This window comes from Rutilus rutilus (assembly GCF_951802725.1).
Source record: "Rutilus rutilus genome assembly, chromosome: 13".
Taxonomy (NCBI): Eukaryota; Metazoa; Chordata; class Actinopteri; order Cypriniformes; family Leuciscidae; genus Rutilus; species Rutilus rutilus.
The window spans coordinates 22,139,064-22,163,624 of record NC_140218.1 but is presented as its reverse complement, the minus strand read 5'-3'; the positions used below and the strand labels follow the sequence as shown (position 1 = coordinate 22,163,624).

General features: G+C 37.4%; 6 protein-coding genes across 8 annotated transcripts in view; 4 read left to right on the top strand and 2 right to left on the bottom strand.

Annotated features, from left to right (window-relative positions):
• Positions 1 to 24,561, top strand: part of draxinb (dorsal inhibitory axon guidance protein b) — a 39,422-nt gene that overhangs the window by 9,772 nt on the left and 5,089 nt on the right. The window contains exon 1 of one of the 3 annotated variants that reach the window (XM_084428762.1): positions 24,160 to 24,223. The exons of the other annotated variants lie outside the window; for them this stretch is intronic. The gene's annotated coding sequence lies outside the window, so the exon portion shown is untranslated. Of the gene's footprint in view, positions 1 to 24,159; positions 24,224 to 24,561 lie in introns of those variants that run through there. 3 annotated transcript variants of the gene reach the window in all.
• Positions 1,377 to 2,851, bottom strand: LOC311301873 (transcription factor HES-5-like). Its single transcript, XM_084427243.1, has 2 exons — positions 2,746 to 2,851; positions 1,377 to 2,631 (listed from the first exon to the last, which is right to left on the bottom strand). Exons 1-2 carry the CDS (start codon positions 2,803 to 2,805, stop codon positions 2,248 to 2,250), a joined length of 444 nt encoding a protein of 147 aa, XP_084283369.1. The 5' UTR covers positions 2,806 to 2,851; the 3' UTR covers positions 1,377 to 2,247.
• LOC311301866 (transcription factor HES-5-like) lies at positions 4,219 to 5,717 on the top strand. Its single transcript, XM_084427238.1, has 2 exons — positions 4,219 to 4,335; positions 4,450 to 5,717. Exons 1-2 carry the CDS (start codon positions 4,276 to 4,278, stop codon positions 4,840 to 4,842), a joined length of 453 nt encoding a protein of 150 aa, XP_084283364.1. The 5' UTR covers positions 4,219 to 4,275; the 3' UTR covers positions 4,843 to 5,717.
• LOC311301796 (transcription factor HES-5-like) lies at positions 8,710 to 10,113 on the top strand. Its single transcript, XM_084427129.1, has 2 exons — positions 8,710 to 8,784; positions 8,899 to 10,113. Exons 1-2 carry the CDS (start codon positions 8,725 to 8,727, stop codon positions 9,289 to 9,291), a joined length of 453 nt encoding a protein of 150 aa, XP_084283255.1. The 5' UTR covers positions 8,710 to 8,724; the 3' UTR covers positions 9,292 to 10,113.
• LOC311303075 (transcription factor HES-5-like) lies at positions 13,166 to 14,425 on the top strand. Its single transcript, XM_084429347.1, has 2 exons — positions 13,166 to 13,271; positions 13,386 to 14,425. Exons 1-2 carry the CDS (start codon positions 13,212 to 13,214, stop codon positions 13,776 to 13,778), a joined length of 453 nt encoding a protein of 150 aa, XP_084285473.1. The 5' UTR covers positions 13,166 to 13,211; the 3' UTR covers positions 13,779 to 14,425.
• Positions 16,284 to 17,492, bottom strand: LOC311303002 (transcription factor HES-5-like). Its single transcript, XM_084429204.1, has 2 exons — positions 17,387 to 17,492; positions 16,284 to 17,272 (listed from the first exon to the last, which is right to left on the bottom strand). Exons 1-2 carry the CDS (start codon positions 17,444 to 17,446, stop codon positions 16,880 to 16,882), a joined length of 453 nt encoding a protein of 150 aa, XP_084285330.1. The 5' UTR covers positions 17,447 to 17,492; the 3' UTR covers positions 16,284 to 16,879.

Below are 24,561 nucleotides of genomic sequence, written 5' to 3'. Positions count from 1 at the left end.
TGCAAAACAAGCCCAAATCCCAAATCCAGTGTGATGGACATTGCATGAGGTGTTTGTGCTGATATGCTGAGGTCGGTTTTCGCCAAACGTGGCGCTGTGCATTATGGCCAAGCATCTCCACTTTGGTCTTGTCTGTCCAAAGGACATTGTTCCAGAAGTCTTGAGGATTGTTCAGATGCAACTTTGCAAACCTAAGCTGTGCTGCCATGTTCTTTTTAGAGAGAAGAAGCTTTCTCTTGCAACCCTTCCAAACATGCTATACTTGTCCCGTCCTTTTTTAATTGTACTGTCATGAACTTTAACATTTAACATGTTTATTGAGGCCTGTAGAGTCGGTGAAGTTCTTGGGTGTTATGTGATTTCTCAGAGCAGTGCACAGTCTGACCTTGGGGTGAATTTGCTGGGACGTCCACTCCTGGGAAGATTGGCAGTTGTCTTAAATTTTTTCTACTTGTGTATAATCTTCCTCACTTTAAAATGATGGACTTCAAATTGTTTGGAAATGGCTGTATAACCCTTCTCAGATTGATGGCAGCAACAATTGCTTTTATAAGATTGTTGATGTCTTTCCTCCTTGTCATTGAGTTAACACACACCTGAATGCTCCTGACCAGCAAACTGCCAAAACTTCTGCTTTTATCGAGTTGGTCACACTTCCTGATGATCAGTTAATCAAAGGCATTTGATTAGCAGCGTCCGACTGCTACTTACCCTCTTAATTCCTATGGAAGCAGTAAAGGGTGTACTTAGTTTGTCACACATTTTGGCCTAGTTTTGTTAAATAAATAATGACACTGTGTAATATGTCGTGTTGTTGTTCATCTGAGGTTTTATATGCCTAATTTTAGGACCCGGTTTTGAAGTTCATATGGTCATATGCTGAATTGTTCTCAATGAAATACTTGTGTTAAATTGTATGAATGGGAAAACTAAAAAATGAGGTCTCATTACAGCTTCACCCCCATCAGTCAGGGCTTCTTTCAGAAACACTCTTCTTCTGTCTCCTTATCAGTGGATATTGATTCGTGATGGAGTTGGGTTACTTATCACACAAAAACTATTTTTTTGTGTAAGAGCTGTACCTGCATGGAATTTTTTTTTTTTCAGATTTGTATCATATTTTAACAACACATCATCTTCCACATCCAAAATGCTGATTTTAGTTCAAGCCTAGGTTTATGGCTGAAGTTTAGGAGTGTAAAGTTATTTAAACACTGCCAACAGTGAAATACTGATCAGTAAGCTTTTGGAGAATTTGATACAAAATATAAAATAATGCATTTTGAGTTTTTGACAAACTATTCATATACTTAACTATATTAAAAATATGTATGATGTATAGAGTTAAATTAAACTGAACACTGGACAAGAACATTGATTGTACAATTTATTTTGTCATAAGCAATATGATTACTGTTCTTAACGCGAGCAAATCTGACAATGAACATTTGCTTCAGCTTTGAAGGACATTCATGCCTTAAAGTAATAAAGCAGTAACATATTAGGTCCATGCATCTTTTCACAATTGTGAAGAACTCATGGTAGAATGTTTGTACTTCCCTTGAACAAGGAAGAAATGAACAATGTCACAGACATTTAAAATTCAATTAGTAATCAAAGACAGTGCAATGTGCAATGCAAGATACCTTCAGAGAAGGAAATAACTTGACTTTGAAAGTAAAGAATAGAAGTCAATCACTAACAGTGACAATATTCAACTGCCCTTTACAGGGGAAATGTCTCATTCATGTAAACACATGCAAACATTAAAAAACAATCATTTGTGCTTACAACACACAATTAAATCTTTCAAATGAAGAAATATTTCTCATATAACAAGAGAAGCATGTATTTCAGTCAATAGAAATATAAATCAACAGCTTTCAGTCAATGAAAGCAGTGTCATCATCCTTTAGATGCAAGAGAGAATAAACCCAATATGGGTGAAAGACCAACAAGAGTTCAAACGTCTGAATCAGACTTTAACATTTCTGTGACCAAATACTTTGAATCTTATTTTTCACGAATGTTATAATCATTTTACACAGCAAATGATTCTGTACATTCTGATCAAATATTATCGGTCACACAGTTTCAATAAAACACCAACTTTCTTTGAAAGCAGATTAAAGATCCTGCAGAATCTGCAGAGGCGGAAATCAATTCCTACATTAGAATTACAGTCCATGCCAAATCTCAGACTGGCATTATGAATTCTGTCTGATAAATCATACGGTCCTGGTGGCTCTACCAGGGTCTCCAGAGCGCCAGAGTTTCCTCTTTGCTGCTGCTCTTTGCGTCTGGTGAATGGAGCTGATGAGTGTTGTTCTCTGTGGACGGCTGCATGTGCTTCAGAAGTCTTCTGTGGGACGGAGTCTGCACTGGACACTGAGACAGGAAGTTGACGGCCTCCTGCACACATCTGGAGTGTCCGTCATGAGCTGCAGTAGAGCAGCCTGAGGGATTCTGGGAGCGTCTCAAGAAATCAAGCGTCATCTCCAGGATATCAGCTTTCTCCTGTCTGGAGTCGGGCTGTTGCTTTAGGAACTCTTGACCCAGAAGAGACTTGAGCTTCTCAATGCTGCTGTTGATCCGTTCTCTGCGGATCTTCTCCACTATTGGCTTTCTCAGCTGAGGAAACATTAAGAACGTGCATTTAGAAACACTCATCCATCAGTCATATAGTTCACATTTCATAAGAATACATGATTTAGTAGAGTCAGGTGTGAAATGTTGAATGTTTACCTTGTTTGTGAGTGGAAGTTGTTCTCTGCTGATGATTGATCCAGTGATTGTAGGAGCCATGGCTGTGTGTCTTGTGTTCAGTTCTCTGTTAGGATCAGATCTGAGCTGTGCTGAACTCCCTCTCCTCGCTCCTCCATTTATACTCCCAAATCTCCATATGAATGTGTGAGTCTGGAGTTTGCTGGAGGTTCTCACAGTCTGCAGCCAATGGGAGCGTTCGAAAGGCTCAATGGGGCAGTGGGCCGCCACATGCTCAGTGAGGCATTTATTGTACAGGAAACAATGAACTTCTCTGACAGGCAGGTGGAGAGGTATGTATTACAGGGAGGAAGTTTGTGAGAAAGTGGAAACCCCTTTTGAAGCCTAATCTGATGCTGAGAAACCTGTAAAAGAGCATGCGCCATTCTTAAACACACGTCTGAGAGCACTAGAAAATGCTTTTATTTAGCTTTTTAATTAAACAGATTTGTATTAATTCCAAATTATTTAAATGAGCAACATCATCAGGAAATTTGTTTATTTGATTAGTGATCTATTAAGCGCATAATCAATATTTGTAACACTTTTGGTTAATTTTTTTTTTAAACGATGTTTTGTTTGTTTGTAAGTACAGTTGAAAAATATCCAAGAGACCCCATTGTGTGGTTTCCAGATGCCATAATTCTCCTATAATATCTGACGAATAAAGTTCAAGTATTCAGAAAGCATCTAAAATGTTTTGCTCAATAGCTACTGGTTTAATCAACCATATAAAAATTTTGTACAAAAAAAACAAAAAACAGGAGTGCAGGACTGGGACTGCGCTTTCCACAACTTTCCCACACTCTGTCCATTCATCAGAGATGAATAGAAGTGTGCCTTACTGCAGGCAATTAGGCATGTTGTCAAGGGGCTCCATAGAAACCTCACAGGGGTGTTTATGACACCGTCCCTAATTGAGACGGGCATTTGTTTGCTTGTTTTTCCTACTAAAGAATTAAAGTGTAAAACTATAATTTTCCAAATATATTTGTCATTGTATAATTAAAGAAAACACTATTTTATTTAATAGTTTATGTATTGGCTAGAGTGTGAATTTTCATACCCTTTATATTGGACATTTTTAATCTCTATTATGAGTTATGTTTGATATTTCTCTAAATTGTTCTAAAATAAGGTAGAAATGTATTCCTAGAGTGTGAGATTGTTTTGAGCTCATTTTTTTTAATGTAGGTCTTTTATATAAACAGCACGTGCTTTTGTGAGCAATTAATCCTAATGTGAGCAACAGGGCTGCACTTTCTCACACACTGTCCCACCCCTCCACCTGCTCCCCAGAGATGTGCTCATTGTGTTGGAGCAATAAGGGCTTCAGCCGCCATGTGTCAGCCTGAACGCTCCCATTGGCTGCAGACTGTGAGAACCTCCAGCAAACTCCAGACTCACACATTCATATGGAGATTTGGGAGTATAAATGGAGGAGCGAGGAGAGGGAGTTCAGCACAGCTCAGATCTGATCCTAACAGAGAACTGAACACAAGACACACAGCCATGGCTCCTACAATCACTGGATCAATCATCAGCAGAGAACAACTTCCACTCACAAACAAGGTAAACATTCAACATTTCACACCTGACTCTACTAAATCATGTATTCTTATGAAATGTGAACTATATGACTGATGGATGAGTGTTTCTAAATGCACGTTCTTAATGTTTCCTCAGCTGAGAAAGCCAATAGTGGAGAAGATCCGCAGAGAACGGATCAACAGCAGCATTGAGAAGCTCAAGTCTCTTCTGGGTCAAGAGTTCCTAAAGCAACAGCCCGACTCCAGACAGGAGAAAGCTGATATCCTGGAGATGACGCTTGATTTCTTGAGACGCTCCCAGAATCCCTCAGGCTGCTCTACTGCAGCTCATGACGGACACTCCAGATGTGTGCAGGAGGCCGTCAACTTCCTGTCTCAGTGTCCAGTGCAGACTCCGTCCCACAGAAGACTTCTGAAGCACTTCCTGCACATGCAGCCGTCCACAGAGAACAACACTCATCAGCTCCATTCACCAGACGCAAAGAGCAGCAGCAAAGAGGAAACTCTGGCGCTCTGGAGACCCTGGTAGAGCCACCAGGACCGTATGATTTATCAGACAGAATTCATAATGCCAGTCTGAGATTTGGCATGGACTGTAATTCTAATGTAGGAATTGATTTCCGCCTCTGCAGATTCTGCAGGATCTTTAATCTGCTTTCAAAGAAAGTTGCTGTTTTATTGAAACTGTGTGACCGATAATGTTTGATCAGAATGTACAGAATCATTTGCTGTGTGAAATGATTATAACATTCGTGAAAAATAAGATTCAAAGTATTTGGTCACAGAAATGTTAAAGTCTGATTCAGACGTTTGAACTCTTGTTGGTCTTTCACCCATATTGGGTTTATTCTCTCTTGCATCTAAAGGATGATGACACTGCTTTCATTGACTGAAAGCTGTTGATTTATATTTCTATTGACTGAAATACATCGAATGCTTCTCTTGTTATATGAGAAATATTTCTTCATTTGAAAGATTTAATTGTGTGTTGTAAGCACAAATGATTGTTTTTTAATGTTTGCATGTGTTTACATGAATGAGACATTTCCCCTGTAAAGGGCAGTTGAATATTGTCACTGTTAGTGATTGACTTCTATTCTTTACTTTCAAAGTCAAGTTCTTTCCTTCTCTGAAGGTATCTTGCATTGCACATTGCACTGTCTTTGATTACTAATTGAATTTTAAATGTCTGTGACATTGTTCATTTCTTCCTACTCAAGGGAAGTACAAACATTCTACCATGAGTTCTTCACAATTGTGAAAAGATGCATGGACCTAATATGTTACTGCTTTATTACTTTAAGGCATGAATGTCCTTCAAAGCTGAAGCAAATGTTCATTGTCAGATTTGCTCGCATTAAGAACAGTAATCATATTGCTTATGACAAAATAAATTGTACAATCAATGTTCTTGTCCAGTGTTCAGTTTAATTTAACTCTATACATCATACATATTTTTAATGTAGTTATTAAGTATCTATGAATAGTTTTGTCAAAGATTTAATATTTTGTATCAAATTCTCCAAAAGCTTACTGATCAGTATTTCACTGTTGGCAGTGTTTAAATAACTTTACACTCCTAAACTTCAGCCATAAACCTAGGCTTGAACTAAAATCAGCATTTTGGATGTGGAAGATGATGTGTTGTTAAAATATGATAAAAATCTGAAAAAAAAAAAAAAAATCCATGCAGGTACAGCTCTTACACAAAAAATAGTTTTTGTGTGATAAGTAACCCAACTCCATCACAAATCAATATCCACTGATAAGGACACAGAAGAAGAGTGTTTCTGAAAGAAGCCCTGACTGATGGGGGTGAAGCTGTAATGAGACCTCATTTTTTAGTTTTCCCCATTCATACAATTTAACAAAAGTATTTCATTGAGAACAATTCAGCATATGACCATATGAACTTCAAACCCGGGTCCTAAAATTAGGCATATAAAACCTCAGATGAACAACAACACGACATATTACACAGTGTCATTATTTATTTAACAAAACTAGGCCAAAATGGAAAAGCCATGTGTGACAAACTAAGTACACCCTTTACTGCTTCCATAGGAATTAAGAGGGTAAGTAGCAGTCGGACGCTGCTAATCAAATGCCTTTGATTAACTGATCATCAGGAAGTGTGACCAACTCGATAAAAGCAGAAGTTTTGGCAGTTTGCTGGTCAGGAGCATTCAGGTGTGTGTTAACTCAATGACAAGGAGGAAAGACATCAACAATCTTATAAAAGCAATTGTTGCTGCCATCAATCTGAGAAGGGTTATACAGCCATTTCCAAACAATTTGAAGTCCATCATTTTAAAGTGAGGAAGATTATACACAAGTAGAAAAAATTCAAGACAACTGCCAATCTTCCCAGGAGTGGACGTCCCAGCAAATTCACCCCAAGGTCAGACTGTGCACTGCTCAGAGAAATCACATAACACCCAAGAACTTCACCGACTCTACAGGCCTCAGTAAACATGTTAAATGTTAAAGTTCATGACAGTACAATTAAAAAAGGACGGGACAAGTATGGCATGTTTGGAAGGGTTGCAAGAGAAAGCTTCTTCTCTCTAAAAAGAACATGGCAGCACAGCTTAGGTTTGCAAAGTTGCATCTGAACAAACCTCAAGACTTCTGGAACAATGTCCTTTGGACAGACAAGACCAAAGTGGAGATGCTTGGCCATAATGCACAGCGCCACGTTTGGCGAAAACCGACCTCAGCATATCAGCACAAACACCTCATGCAAACTGTCCATCACACTGGATTTGGGATTTGAGATTGTTTTGCAGGCACAGGACCTGGGCATCTTGCAGTCTTTGAGTTGACCATGAACTCCTCTGTATACCAAAGTATTCTAGAGTCAAATGTGAGGCCATCTGTCCGACAGCTAAAGCTTGGCCGAAACTGAGTCATGCAACAGGACAATGATCCCAAGCACACCAGCAAATCTACAGCAGAATGGCTGAAAAAGAAAAGAATCAAGGTGTTGCACTGGCCCAGTCAAAGTCCAGACCTCAACTCAACTGAAATATTTTAGCAGGCCCTTAAAAGAGCTGTGCATAAACAGATGCCCACAAACCTCAATGAACTGAAGCAACGTTGTAGAGAAAAGCGAGCCAACATTCCTCCTGAATGATGCGAGAGACTGATACTGTCATACAGAAAACAATTCCTTCAATTTGTTGCTGCTAAAAGTGGCTATACAAGCAATTGAATCATAAGGTGTACTTAGTTTGTCACCCATGGTTTTTCCATTTTGGCTTTATTTTGGTCATTTGCCTCATAAAAAGCAAAAATTTACAAAAGGTGTTTATCCTAATGTTTACTTTCAAAAATAGGGCCTGTAAGATTTTTTTAAATGTTTTTGAAAAAAGTCTCTTTGTCACGAGTGGTTGCTGGCAGACAGATGAGGAAGACAAAGGTTTATTTACAACAGATCCAACAGAATGGCAAACGGAGAGCAACACACACACACTTAACATAGACGACACTGAACTGAAACAGAACTGAACATGTATACAAGTGTTGATGATGGTGACTAATGAGTGCACAGCTGAACGTAATTAGTGTCCGTGACAACCAATAGAAAGTTCAAAAGAACAGCATTTATTTGAAAGAAATGTTTTGTAACAATATAAATGTCTTTACTATCTCTTTTGACCAAATTATTGCATATTTGCTGATTAAGAGTATTAATTCTTTAAAAAAAACTTTTGAATGGTAATTCAAAGGGTAATGTACCCTTAAAGCCCCATCAGTAAGGCTCAATTACCACTTTATCAGCACAAAACAGAAATGTGTTCCTATATTAATTCATAATGGTTGATATTATTTAGAAGTATTGTTAATAATATTAAAGTCACTTATTATTAAAGTTAATATATATTAGAAATTATGAGTTATGTTATATTGTAGTCTATATTGTATTAATTATTTAGCAAGGAAAAACCAAAATCTTTTCAAGTACCCCCAAATGCCCCCAGGTATCGACATACATCTGATTTATATTGAAAATGGACATCTAAATTACACTAAAAAGATACTCATGGCACAATGGCACGTGCTTTGTCAATAAATGACCCCAATGTCAGACAACAAGCAAAGCTTTAAACAAGGGGTCTCCACTTTCTCACACACTCTCCATCCTCAACACCCACCCCTCCACCTGCTCCCCTGAGATGTGCTCATTGTTTCCTGAGCAATAAGCATGTCATTATAGCATGTGGCGGCCATCGGCCCCATTGAGCCTTTCGAACGCTCCCATTGGCTGCAGACTGTGAGAACCTCCAGCAAACTCCAGACTCACACATTCATATGGAGATTTGGGAGTATAAATGGAGGAGCGAGGAGAGGGAGTTCAGCACAGCTCAGATCTGATCCTAACAGAGAACTGAACACAAGACACACAGCCATGGCTCCTACAATCAATGGATCAATCATCAGCAGAGAACAACTTCCACTCACAAACAAGGTAAACATTCAACATTTCACACCTGACTCTACTAAATCATGTATTCTTATGAAATGTGAACTATATGACTGATAGATGAGTGTTTCTAAATGCACGTTCTTAATGTTTCTTCAGCTGAGAAAGCCAGTAGTGGAGAAGATCCGCAGAGAACGGATCAACAGCAGCATTGAGAAGCTCAAGTCTCTTCTGGGTCAAGAGTTCCTAAAGCAACAGCCCGACTCCAGACAGGAGAAAGCTGATATCCTGGAGATGACGCTTGATTTCTTGAGACGCTCCCAGAATCCCTCAGGCTGCTCTACTGCAGCTCATGACGGACACTCCAGATGTGTGCAGGAGGCCGTCAACTTCCTGTCTCAGTGTCCAGTGCAGACTCCGTCCCACAGAAGACTTCTGAAGCACTTCCTGCACATGCAGCCGTCCACAGAGAACAACACTCATCAGCTCCATTCACCAGACGCAAAGAGCAGCAGCAAAGAGGAAACTCTGGCGCTCTGGAGACCCTGGTAGAGCCACCAGGACCGTATGATTTATCAGACAGAATTCATAATGCCAGTCTGAGATTTGGCATGGACTGTAATTCTAATGTAGGAATTGATTTCCGCCTCTGCAGATTCTGCAGGATCTTTAATCTGCTTTCAAAGAAAGTTGCTGTTTTATTGAAACTGTGTGACTGATAATATTTGATCAGAATGTACAGAATCATTTGCTGTGTGAAATGATTATTGCATTCGTGAAAAATAAGATTCAAAGTATTTGGTCACAGAAATGTTAAAGTCTGATTCAGACGTTTGAACTCTTGTTGGTCTTTCACCCATATTGGGTTTATTCTCTCTTGCATCTAAAGGATGATGACACTGCTTTCATTGACTGAAAGCTGTTGATTTATATTTCTATTGACTGAAATACATTGAATGCTTCTCTTGTTATATGAGAAATATTTCTTCATTTGAAAGATTTAATTGTGTGTTGTAAGCACAAATGATTGTTTTTTAATGTTTGCATGTGTTTACATGAATGAGACATTTCCCCTGTAAAGGGCAGTTGAATATTGTCACTGTTAGTGATTGACTTCTATTCTTTACTTTCAAAGTCAAGTTCTTTCCTTCTCTGAAGGTATCTTGCAGTGCACATTGCACTGTCTTTGATTACTAATTGAATTTTAAATGTCTGTGACATTGTTCATTTCTTCCTACTCAAGGGAAGTACAAACATTCTACCATGAGTTCTTCACAATTGTGAAAAGATGCATGGACCTAATATGTTACTGCTTTATTACTTTAAGGCATGAATGTCCTTCAAAGCTGAAGCAAATGTTCATTGTCAGATTTGCTCGCATTAAGAACAGTAATCATATTGCTTATGACAAAATAAATTGTACAATCAATGTTCTTGTCCAGTGTCCTGTTTAATTTAACTCTATACATCATACATATTTTTAATGTAGTTATTAAGTATCTATGAATAGTTTTGTCAAAAATGTAATATTTTGTATCAAATTCTCCAAAAGCTTACTGATCAGTATTTCACTGTTGGCAGTGTTTAAATAACTTTACACTCCTAAACTTCAGCCATAAACCTAGGCTTGAACTAAAATCAGCATTTTGGATGTGGAAGATGATGTGTTGTTAAAATATGATACAAATCTGAAAACATTTTTTTCCATGCAGATGCAGGTACAGCTCTTACACAAAAAATAGTTTTTGTGTGATAAGTAACCCAACTCCATCACAAATTAATATCCACTGATAAGGAGACAGAAGAAGAGTGTTTCTGAAAGAAGCCCTGACTGATGGGGGTGAAGCTGTAATGAGACCTCATTTTTTAGTTTTCCCATTCATACAATTTAACAAAAGTATTTCATTGAGAACAATTCGGCATATGACCATATGAACTTCAAAATCGGGTCCTAAAATTAGGCATATAAAACCTCAGATGAACAACAACACGACATATTACACAGTGTCATTATTTATTTAACAAAACTAGGCCAAAATGTGTGACAAACTAAGTACACCCTTTACTGCTTCCATAGGAATTAAGAGGGTAAGTAGCAGTCGGACGCTGCTAATCAAATGCCTTTGATTAACTGATCATCAGGAAGTGTGACCAACTCGATAAAAGCAGAAGTTTTGGCAGTTTGCTGGTCAGGAGCATTCAGGTGTGTGTTAACTCAATGACAAGGAGGAAAGACATCAACAATCTTATAAAAGCAATTGTTGCTGCCATCAATCTGAGAAGGGTTATACAGCCATTTCCAAACAATTTGAAGTCCATCATTTTAAAGTGAGGAAGATTATACACAAGTAGAAAAAATTCAAGACAACTGCCAATCTTCCCAGGAGTGGACGTCCCAGCAAATTCACCCCAAGGTCAGACTGTGCACTGCTCGGAGAAATCACATAACACCCAAGAACTTCACCGACTCAATAAACATGTTAAATGTTAAAGTTCATGACAGTACAATTAAAAAAGGACGGGACAAGTATGGCATGTTTGGAAGGGTTGCAAGAGAAAGCTTCTTCTCTCTAAAAAGAACATGGCAGAACAGCTTAGGTTTGCAAAGTTGCATCTGAACAAACCTCAAGACTTCTGGAACAATGTCCTTTGGACAGACGAGACCAAAGTGGAGATGCTTGGCCATAATGCACAGCGCCACATTTGGCGAAAACCGACCTCAGCATATCAGCACAAACACCTCATGCAATGTCCATCACGCTGGATTTGGGATTTGGGCTTGTTTTGCAGTCACAGGACCTGGGCATCTTGCAGTCTTTGAGTTGACCATGAACTCCTCTGTATACCAAAGTATTCTAGAGTCAAATGTGAGGCCATCTGTCCGACAGCTAAAGCTTGGCCGAAACTGAGTCATGCAACAGGACAATGATCCCAAGCACACCAGCAAATCTACAGCAGAATGGCTGAAAAAGAAAAGAATCAAGGTGTTGCACTGGCCCAGTCAAAGTCCAGACCTCAACTCAACTGAAATATTTTAGCAGGACCTTAAAAGAGCTGTGCATAACCAGATGCCCACAAACCTCAATGAACTGAAGCAACGTTGTAGAGAACAGCGGGCCAAAATTCCTCCTGAATGATGCGAGAGACTGATACTGTCATACAGAAAACAATTCCTTCAATTTGTTGCTGCTAAAAGTGGCTATACAAGCAATTGAATCATAAGGTGTACTTAGTTTGTCACCCATGGCTTTTCCATTTTGGCTTTATTTTGGTCATTTGCCTCATAAAAAGCAAAAATTTACAAAAGGTGTTTATCCTAATGTTTACTTTCAAAAATAGGGTCTGTAAGAGTTTTTTTTATATTTTTGAAAGAAGTCTCTTTGTCACGAGTGGTTGCTGGCAGACAGATGAGGAAGACATACAAAGGTTTATTTACAACAGATCCAACAGAATGGCAAACAGAGAGCAACACACACACACTTAACATAGACGACACTGAACTGAAACAGAACTGAACATACAAGTGTTGATGATGGTGACTAATGAGTGCACAGCTGAACGTAATTAGTGTCCGTGACAACCAATAGAAAGTTCAAAAGAACAGCATTTATTTGAAAGAAATGTTTTGTAACAATATAAATGTCTTTACTATCTCTTTTGACCAATTTATTGCATCTTTGCTGATTAAGAGTATTAATTCTTTTAAAAAAATCTTACTGATCATAAACTTTTGAATGGTAATTCAAATGGTAATGTACCCTTAAAGCCCCATCAGTAAGGCTCAATTACCACTTTATCAGCACAAAACAGAAATGTGTTCCTATATTAATTCATAATGGTTGATATTATTTAGCATTATTGTTAATAATATTAAAGTCACTAATATTATTAAAGTTAATATATATGTATATATATATATATATATATATATATATATATATATATATATATATATATTAGAAATGATCAGTTATGTTATATTGTATATTGTATTAATTATTTAGCAAGGAAAAACCAAAATCTTTTCAAGTACCCCCAAATGCCCCCAGGTATCGACATACATCTGATTTATATTGAAAATGGACATCTAAATTACACTAAAAAGATACTCATGGCACAATGGCACGTGCTTTGTCAATAAATGACCCCAATGTCAGACAACAAGCAAAGCTTTAAACGAGGGGTCTCCACTTTCTCACACACTCTCCATCCTCAACACCCACCCCTCCACCTGCTCCCCTGAGCTCATTGTTTCCTGAGCAATAAGCATGTCATTATAGCATGTGGCGGCCATCGGCCCCATTGAGCCTTTCGAACGCTCCCATTGGCTGCAGACTGTGAGAACCTCCAGCAAACTCCAGACTCACACATTCATATGGAGATTTGGGAGTATAAATGGAGGAGCGAGGAGAGGGAGTTCAGCACAGCTCAGATCTGATCCTAACAGAGAACTGAACACAAGACACACAGCCATGGCTCCTACAATCACTGGATCAATCATCAGCAGAGAACAACTTCCACTCACAAACAAGGTAAACATTCAACATTTCACACCTGACTCTACTAAATCATGTATTCTTATGAAATGTGAACTATATGACTGATGGATGAGTGTTTCTAAATGCACGTTCTTAATGTTTCCTCAGCTGAGAAAGCCAGTAGTGGAGAAGATCCGCAGAGAACGGATCAACAGCAGCATTGAGAAGCTCAAGTCTCTTCTGGGTCAAGAGTTCCTAAAGCAACAGCCCGACTCCAGACAGGAGAAAGCTGATATCCTGGAGATGACGCTTGATTTCTTGAGACGCTCCCAGAATCCCTCAGGCTGCTCTACTGCAGCTCATGACGGACACTCCAGATGTGTGCAGGAGGCCGTCAACTTCCTGTCTCAGTGTCCAGTGCAGACTCAGTCCCACAGAAGACTTCTGAAGCACTTCCTGCACATGCAGCCGTCCACAGAGAACAACACTCATCAGCTCCATTCACCAGACGCAAAGAGCAGCAGCAAAGAGGAAACTCTGGCGCTCTGGAGACCCTGGTAGAGCCACCAGGACCGTATGATTTATCAGACAGAATTCATAATGCCAGTCTGAGATTTGGCATGGACTGTAATTCTAATGTAGGAATTGATTTCCGCCTCTGCAGATTCTGCAGGATCTTTAATCTGCTTTCAAAGAAAGTTGCTGTTTTATTGAAACTGTGTGACCGATAATATTTGATCAGAATGTACAGAATCATTTGCTGTGTGAAATGATTATAACATTCGTGAAAAATAAGATTCAAAGTATTTGGTCACAGAAATGTTAAAGTCTGATTCAGACGTTTGAACTCTTGTTGGTCTTTCACCCATATTGGGTTTATTCTCTCTTGCATCTAAAGGATGACGACACTGCTTTCATTGACTGAAAGCTGTTGATTTATATTTCTATTGACTGAAATACATCTAATGCTTCTCTTGTTATATGAGAAATATTTCTTCATTTGAAAGATTTAATTGTGTGTTGTAAGCACAAATGATTGTTTTTTAATGTTTGCATGTGTTTACATGAATGAGACATTTCCCCTGTAAAGGGCAGTTGAATATTGTCACTGTTAGTGATTGACTTCTATTCTTTACTTTCAAAGTCAAGTTCTTTCCTTCTCTGAAGGTATATCTTCCGTGCATTACTTCATATTGAAGTACAACTTGAAAATAAATTTGAATATATTTTCTGCCTATATCTGTTGTTGTCACTGAATTTCTTGTCCAATTAACACACAACATAAATCACAGCACATTTGCACAAATTCAAATAGCTGTTTAGTCAGTTTGTACTTCATGGTGATTCACATACCTTTACCTATAAATATACTTGTAATAATAATAATAATTTGTTACATTTATATAGCGCTTTTGTAGGTACTCAAAGCACTTTACATGGAAGGGGGGAATCTCCTCAACCACCACCAATGTGCAGCATCCACCTGGATGATGCGACGGCAGCCATATTGCGCCAGAACGCCCACCACACACCAGCTTACTGGTGGAGAGGAGACAGTGATGAAGCCAATCAGTATATGGGGATGATTAGGAGGTTATGATGGACCGAGACCAAGGGGCAAATTTGGCTAGGATGCCGGGGTTACACCCCTACTCTTTTTAATGACCACAGAGAGTCAGGACCTCGGTTTAACGTCTCATCCGAAGGACGGTGCTCTTTTGACAGTATAGTGTCCCCATCACTACACTGGGGCGTTAGGACCCACACAGACCACAGGGTGAGCACCCCCTACTGGCCTCACTAACACCTCTTCCAGCAGCAACCTGTTTTTTCTCAGGAGGTCTCCCATCCAGGTACTAACCAGGCTCAACCCTGCTTAGCTTTAGTGAGCAACCAGTCTTGGGCTACAAGGTGATATGGCTGCTGGCCGTATAATTATAGATTATGCATTTTCAATTCAGATTCATAAGAAAGTTCATAGTGTCTCTATTCAGGTCTAGTTTGCAATTCATTCAAGTCATACTTAACTACACTGAGAAAAAAAAAAGTTGTTGGATTTACTTTGAAACAATTTTCACTAAGAAGTTGCTAATAAATTTCACAAATAATTAAAATGAAATGACAAGTAACACATTGAATTAAACATGAGTTTTTGCATAGAAATACTGAAATGGCATTTACTTGTAAAATATAATCCAATAATCTTTCTTTTATTTACGAATTAAAAAAAGAAAGAAACATTTTTTTACACTGTTGTACCAACTGTCACGTTTCAGTTCATGTTTGTATTTTCAGTTGGCATTTTGATTGGTTCCTGTTTTCTCCTTAGTTCCCATGGACACCTTAATTAGGATTTCAGTTCAGCTGTATTAGTCATTTTCTCGTTAGTCATGTGAGCTGTGTCTTGTTTCTTTGATTAAGTCCCTGTATTTAAGCCCTGCTCAGTGGTTTGTTGTGTTATGCTAGGTTATTCTGTTGTAAGTCATACCTGAGTGGTTATTAATGAGTGTTTTGTTTCTTTATGTTTTTGAAAATAAAAAGAGAACTGCTGCAATTAGATCTGCCTTTTAGTTCACTAACTGTAGTCATTCAATGAAATTTTTTTTTAACATGTTGAGCTCTCAAAGCCCAGTATAGCTAACCTGAATTTCACCAAGCAGAGATAAAAGAGGTTGTGTGTGTGGGTGTGTGTGTGTGTGTGTGTGTGTGTGTGTATTACTTCAGATGTAAAAAGGAGAGGGTACAAACTATAATAATTCAAATTTATTGAGAGCTGTGATTTAATTTGACTTATAAGGAACTTGACTGATGAACAACTCAATGGAATAATTAAATTACATTTTAAGTTTAAAGGTAATCATTAATATAGATGGCAAATGAAGAACCATGACGTCCAGACTGATTAAACGGCAATTAAAACATCTTCATTGTAAATGTGCTGTTATTTAGTTAATTTGATTGATGAAGAAAACATTCAAAACAAATTGTACAGATTATATTCTTAAAATTTATTTTCAAGTTGTACTTCAATATGAAGTAATGCACAGAAGATATACCTTCAGAGAAGGAAAGAACTTGACTTTGAAAGTAAAGAATAGAAGTCAATCACTAACAGTGACAATATTCAACTGCCCTTTACAGGGGAAATGTCTCATTCATGTAAACACATGCAAACATTAAAAAACAATCATTTGTGCTTACAACACACAATTAAATCTTTCAAATGAAGAAATATTTCTCCTATAACAAGAGAAGCATTCAATGTATTTCAGTCAATAGAAATATAAATCAACAGCTTTCAGTCAATGAAAGCAGTGTCATCATCCTTTAGATGCAAGAGAGAATAAACCCAATATGGGTGAAAGACCAACAAGAGTTCAAACGTCTGAATCAGACTTTAACATTTCTGTGACCAAATACTTGGAATCTTATTTTTCACGAATGCAATAATCATTTCACACAGCAAATGATTCTGTACATTCTGATCAAATATTATCAGTCACACAGTTTCAATAAAACAGCAACTTTCTTTGAAAGCAGATTAAAGATCCTGCAGAATCTGCAGAGGCGGAAATCAATTCCTACATTAGAATTACGGTCCATGCCAAATCTCAGACTGGCATTATGAATTCTGTCTGATAAATCATACGGTCCTGGTGGCTCTACCAGGGTCTCCAGAGCGCCAGAGTTTCCTCTTTGCTGCTGCTCTTTGCGTCTGGTGAATGGAGCTGATGAGTGTTGTTCTCTGTGGACGGCTGCATGTGCAGGAAGTGCTTCAGAAGTCTTCTGTGGGACGGAGTCTGCACTGGACACTGAGACAGGAAGTTGACGGCCTCCTGCACACATCTGGAGTGTCCGTCATGAGCTGCAGTAGAGCAGCCTGAGGGATTCTGGGAGCGTCTCAAGAAATCAAGCGTCATCTCCAGGATATCAGCTTTCTCCTGTCTGGAGTCGGGCTGTTGCTTTAGGAACTCTTGACCCAGAAGAGACTTGAGCTTCTCAATGCTGCTGTTGATCCGTTCTCTGCGGATCTTCTCCACTATTGGCTTTCTCAGCTGAGGAAACATTAAGAACGTGCATTTAGAAACACTCATCTATCAGTCATATAGTTCACATTTCATAAGAATACATGATTTAGTAGAGTCAGGTGTGAAATGTTGAATGTTTACCTTGTTTGTGAGTGGAAGTTGTTCTCTGCTGATGATTGATCCAGTGATTGTAGGAGCCATGGCTGTGTGTCTTGTGTTCAGTTCTCTGTTAGGATCAGATCTGAGCTGTGCTGAACTCCCTCTCCTCGCTCCTCCATTTATACTCCCAAATCTCCATATGAATGTGTGAGTCTGGAGTTTGCTGGAGGTTCTCACAGTCTGCAGCCAATGGGAGCGTTCAGGCTGACACATGGCGGCTGAAGCCCTTATTGCTCCAACACAATGAGCACATCTCTGGGGAGCAGGTGGAGGGGGGGTTTCAGAAGGATGAAGACTGATTCAGCTAGTGGCCTGTGAATGTGGGAAATCTGTGACCTCGTAAAGTGATCTAAGTGACTGCAAGTCGCTTTGGTCTTTAAAGAACAGTTTGTTGTGTCCTTAAGTCCAAAATTGTCCTGTTGTCTCTTGAGAGTTAGACATGTGCCACATGGTTCATTCAGTATGTACTGTATGTATCCAAAACACTCAAAGGAAAAGGATACCTCTGTGCCACATGCACACACACAGACACACACACACACACACACACACACATATATATATATATATATATATATATATAGGCCCTATATATAGCTGTATATATAAATATAGTATACACACATAGGCTACTTATACATATATAGGAATTGATTTCCACTGCTTCTGCAGGATCCTTTAATCTGCTTTCAGAGAAAGTTTGTATATTGGTTTGCAAAGTAAAGAGCAAATGAAGTGTGTGCAGTTTCCCTCCCAGCTCTATGAGGTCTGAGCAGCACACTTCTGTCTTGGCACACTCTCCTCACACATACTTAAGACACTTACAGCTGTCTGGCCTGCTGTCTGCTTGACGCTGGACGACTCTCTCACACCCCACTCTCAGCAGTGAGAACCTGGGAGCGCTGGTGCACCACGGCTTCCCACACTTATTCAATAATGACGCTGATCCGACTGATAAAAGAAAGCGTGGCTCATTACACAATGTCAGAGTGACCCAGTGCTGTTCTCACAGCACCCCCAGGCAGACAGGCTGGCCATCTGGAGGCATCATTCAATTACCAGCCTTAAACAACAGCTCCAGCTCTAGTGTGTGCTGGAACATCATCTGCTCACTCAAACACATTTTTAAACAAAAATTTATCGTAATGTAGAAATGAATCGCATATGCAGTTATATTTATAACACTTTCATGCTTTTATTCGTTTTTTCAAAAATGTTAAACTTTTGTGTATAAGCAATATATATATATATATATATATATATATATATATAATAAATATGTATATAAATAAATAGGTATGTTAAATAATAAATAAATAAAAATAGGAATTCCTGTTTAAGACTGTAAATTAAATAAACAAATATGTAGGCCTATATAAAAAATTATAAATAAATAAATGTATGTCAAATGTCTTTGTTATCACCTGCTTGTTTTAGAACTATGAGCAAAATAATACATCATATTTGATAAATATTCATGCAAATAAATATGTATATTAATAAATAAATAAAATAGGAATAGATTTATGTTTAATGTGTATTTAATAAATAAATAAATATGTTTAATGTCTGAACATTAATCTCTTGGTATCAACTTTTAAGCTGTTTCGTTTATTTAGAGTTATGAACAAAGTATCCATAACTTTAAATTGATAACATATTTTTGTTCTTAAATATGAATATAAAATAATAAATAAATAAAATAGGAATATATTGATGTTTAATGTTTATTTAATAAATACAAATGTACATAAATAAATAATATATAGAGATAAACTGATCTTAAATATAAAGTTTAATCTCTTTCCTATCAACTGTGTTTTATATAAATAAATATGAATAAGGAATAAATTGATGTTTAATGTGTACAATAAATAAATAATTAGATGTTAAATATCACATTCATCTTTTTTTTAGCACCTTTTATGCTGAGTTTTGCTTGTTTTAGATCTATGAGCAATATAATCCATCATAAATATGTATATTAAATAAATAATAAATAAATAAAGGAGAAAAAAGATGTTTGATGTGTATTTAATAAATAAATAAAAAATATATAAATAGGTCATATCTAAACACTAATCTCTTTGTTAACTTAGTTTCACTTGTTTTAGAGCTATAAAAATCCATCATTGTAAATTAAATATTAAATAATAAATCAATTAGAAATAAATCGATGTTTAATGTGTGCAATAAATAAATAAGTTGATGTTAAATGTCTAAACATTAATCTCTTTGCTATCGACTTTTAGGCTGAGTTTTGCTTTTGGACAGATGTTTCAGTGCACATTCCCACCACATATTATTGGCTGACAACATGAATGAGGTCAATGCTAATTCAGAGTCTCAATGCTGCTCTTTTAGCAATATCTCAATCCTTGACTGACAGACAAAATAAAACAAGAGTTCCCTCCCACCTCCTCATTTGGTTCTCAGGGCCTTGGCATTATTTATTTAAACAATCCGCCCTTGCACTATTGTCAAACTGCAGTTTCCTGATTGGTTAAAAAGTGTGAGAACTTACATCTCATTAAATTCAGCCAGGCTGTGTATAAATTCAAGCCAGTGGGAAGAGAAAAGTCAATGCGTATCACATCTCGACATTAAACACATCTCGACCCAGTCCTTCACCATGAGAGATCTGCAGAAAACGTAAGTTAACAGCCATAAGCCATGACATGATGTTATTAATAAACATCTGTGACAGTTAAGTTTCTAGACTGAATGTAACTCATGTAAATGTTTCCTTGTCTTCTAGGTGTAAAATGATGAGTCTGGAGAGGAAATGCTCAGATGGTGTAGAGCAGATGATGGATGTTCTGGGGCAGCGGATGCACAACGGTGTCTCTCCCACTGACCTTTGGGGGAAAACGCTCTCTTTCTTCACCCCAAAGAAGACCTTGCTCTTCCACAATGGATACTCCAAGTATTCGAGGGAGACACTTCGCTTATTCCCAGACTCAGCAGAAGATGTGGCTCCTCTGTGCATTCAGTGACAAGAACCAGTGCCATGAAAGAGATGGATCTGCATTTGCCGAATCTTGATCTGTCAGGAGTGTTGAACTGAACTCACCCTGTCTACTTGAAATGGAAGCATTTTATTTTTTCCCAGCATCATAATGCAGAAAAGTCTTTTGTAAAGACAAAATTTAAATCAAAATGAACGCTGAGGAGAATTTTTTATTGGTCAAGAAATGGATCTTATGTTGAGATTTGTTGTAATATCAACAAGGTAATTGCTTTGATGCAATATACAGAGAAAAATGTACATTCAGAATTGATGAATGATGAACTAAAACTATATTCCTTAAAAGGAATGTTTTGTATGCTGTTTATGCAAGAGATTATGTTAGTCTTGATTACTAAAGATGATTTAATGAGACACATATGTTTAATGAAAATAAAAAAGTATTTCTCTATAAATCCATTTCATGTGTATTTCTTGCATTCTTTCCAGCTTTTTAGACTATTTTTTCACATGGTAACACTTTACAATAAAGTTTCATTTGTTAGATCATTACATTTGTTAACATGAACTACACTGTAAAAAGTGATCAGTTGACTTAACTCAAAAAGTAATAAACTTCATGCATAATTAAAAAAATTGAGTTACGTGCACTTGACAATTCCATATAACTTAATTTTTTTAATTACATATGCAGTTTAATACTAAGATATTTAAGACTAAGAGTAGGCTATCTGTTAACATTAGTTAATGCACCTGAAGATGAACATTAACATTTTTATAAACTAACATTAACAAAGGTTAATAAATGCTTATGAATAAGTGCTAAGCTGTGAAAAGTGCTACCATTCACATAAATATTATTTTATCACACAAGATATTATAGAGGGGTATAATCCACAAGGAATAACTTCTGAAGTAAAAGAGTGTGTTTATTTTTACTTGCCATATTTAGTAGTCATGTTGTGTGGGTTCAGTCTCCCACTGAGTGTCAAAACTATATAGGCCTAGCATAAGCTGCTCTGTACTGCTCCCTTGAGGTCCCCAAGAGTCACTACAATGACATTATTGAGCTTGAAGTTCGGGGATCAGAGCATGTCAAATCAGTTAGGGCCTTGACCACTTCTTGAACATTGGTAATTCATTCAATTACCTAATGAATTACATGAATCATGCAAATAATAGCATATCTGAACATTCAAAATGGTGACATTTCATAAAAAAGGTTGATGAGTTTGCTATGGACATTACTGTCGGTCGTTGAATATGTTTCTATCGTAAAACATTTGTGAAATAGAGGTGAGCGGGGCACACATGGTTTAAAACTTTCCACACATGCCAGCATGACGAAACTTAGTGTTACTAGTTCCCATATCAACACACATAGAGAAAAAATTGCGCCAAAATTAAAAAATCTTTGGAAGATATCACTGAAAATGTCTTACTGAAGTAAATTTTTCATCTGTTTTTTTTTTGTGTGTGTGTGTTTGTGTTTATTAAAATTAGACAAATCTGATATTATTTTAATCTTATATCTGCATTATTTAACAGTTGAGATAGTTCTTTAATGCTGATCTAACCAACAGAAGACACTAGCAGGGTTTAAATCCCAGTTGCACAGGTAGGGCATGTTGTAGCACCTTGTTACAATATGCCCATATTAGAACTATGCTTTTCTATTCTATTAATTCTATTGAGAAACCATGAGAAAAAGGTGAATAAAGACTGAGAGTCAATGTTCAGAAATGATTAATTATTATTATATTTTGAGCTATGCTGTAAAGCTGTGTTTTGTGGTGTGTTTGAAAAAAAATTCTTTATTTTTAATTATTAAAAAAAAATTCAATATTGTAAATGAAAAAGTTAATAATTGTATTTTATTGACAAAATATTTTAGTTTGTCTTGTATATTTTTTTGATTAGATCAAATAACATTTTAAGCTGTCATATGGCTATGTTACAATGTGCCCCTCACATGTTACAACGTGCCCCTGAGTTATAGCCTTTATGAGTTATAGCTGTTTATCTGTTACTCAAGAAAAAACAAAACACACACACAAAAAAAAGCAGATTTTTTTTGCAGACAGCATTAATGTCCACTTACAATGACACATAGCCTATGCTAACCTAAATCCTTGCAGTTTGATGTTCATTGTGATTTAGACTGAAACACAGAGATCTGTTAAGCTTGGTACATCTTACCATTGGTACATCTCAGGGGTGTGTGATGCACTCACATTAAAAAACAGGAGCATGAGGGGGACGGTTGATTTATTGCCTCCTGCTGAGGGGCAGCCTACATGTGTTCCCCAGGAGATGTGTGCAACTCATTCCACTGCTGTTCCACTGGACCCCAAAAACCTCCAGCTCCACATTACTACTGTCATCCACCCAATCACTCTCTGGGCTCCTGGCCTGGTTTCTTTATATGATCAAACCCCTGGGAGGTGTACTTGGAATGAACCCCTCCCAGTTTAATCACACTTACAAGAATGCAATGCACTTGGTCAGAACAGAACAGCAATGTGTAGTTCAGAAATATCTTTCAGTGCATGGCTGCACAGTGACATTATTTGACAGTGTCTCACGGTTTCACATAATTAACCCTTGCAGAGGATAAAATGTTTTCAGATACTATAATGCATTTTCAAATTTCACAGATCAGTGATTGATAGGTAGGCTGTAATTTAAATGTTATTAGACGTATTCTCCATAGACTTAGACTTTATTCTTTCTGATGAATCTCAGTTAAACTAAACAAAAACAACACTTAAGGATAGGATGCACACTTTTCGTGTTAATTTCTATAGTGATACTATTAATAATTATACTGCTTTCTGTAATACTTGATTGTGACTGATCAATTGCGGCATTGAATGCTCAAATATATGTGTAATAGGCTTTTAAGATAAATTAAACATATCAACGTTGTTTATTGGAACACACCTGTCTCTTGTAGCCTATTACTCCGCAGCCTCGCTCTTTTTATATCAATAAAAGTTATCGCCATCTCACGACTCAAATGTATTTATATAAATTGTCCTGAATATCAAATAGCCTACTTAAGTAATTAGGTATATAATGTAACATATAGGCCTAATTATTTCATAAAATGTAACATCCGACAAGGTAAAAAAAAAAGGGATGACATCAGTTTATGACGTCAATCTGTCATCGGATTCTGACATCAAACTGACATCGGTTTCAGACGTCAAGCTGACATCGGATTCTGACATCAAACTGACATCGGTTTCAGACGTCAAGCTGACATCGGATTCTGACGTCAAACTGACGTCTCTCCGACGATGGATGTTGACGTCAACCCGTCTTTAATTTCCAACCAAAATCATCCCCTTACTGACGTTACTATTTTCTACTCAAGGACCTTGACAGAAATAGTCTTGACAGTACGATATTTGTCTTTCAAATGTAGTGAAGTTAAAGTAAAACCTTTCCAGAACAAATAATACTCAAGTAAAGTACAAATACTCAAAAAGTGTACTTAAGTACAGGACTCAAGTAAATTTACATTGTTACTGTCCACCTCTGAAAATTAGGCTACACATAGCCGTTATTTAGTGTAATAACACGAATGGTAACAACATTCGTCAAACCATTCCCCAAAACCTACACCATTAAAACTGTCACACCTAGACCATTGGTTCAGTCAGCAAGAGAGCGCTTCTTTTGTTCAGGTATTTAGGTTATAGGCGTGACTTGCAATCTTCAGTGAGAGAGCTCGAGACTGCGCTTCTCACATTCGCGCGTGCGCGCGCGCACTCCTCTACAACTCACACGCGCTCATTGTGGACTGCAAGCAGAAATAACGTAGGCTATCACACACCGGAGAACAGGTGACCAGTTTCTTCATTCTTTTCTCTTGAATGTTTGTTAATGTTCTTTAGTCGTTATTGAGCTGTTTTGTCAAGCATAGCTGAACAATTCTGCCGTGTTAAAACTTAAAGATTAGTAGGCTAGATGTTAATTCGTGGTTGAACGCATGGATGCTTTCCATGTGTTATTATGTTAACAGTATTATAGCAAGCAAATGAACAGTATGCAGTAGCATTTATTGCAAGATAATTGTATGGCATGGCATATTACAGTTGCTTTTAAAGTGAATAGTTTTGCGATAGATAAGAAATATAGGAAAAGTCTCTGTACAAGGAAGAACAAGCCCAGATTTCCCATT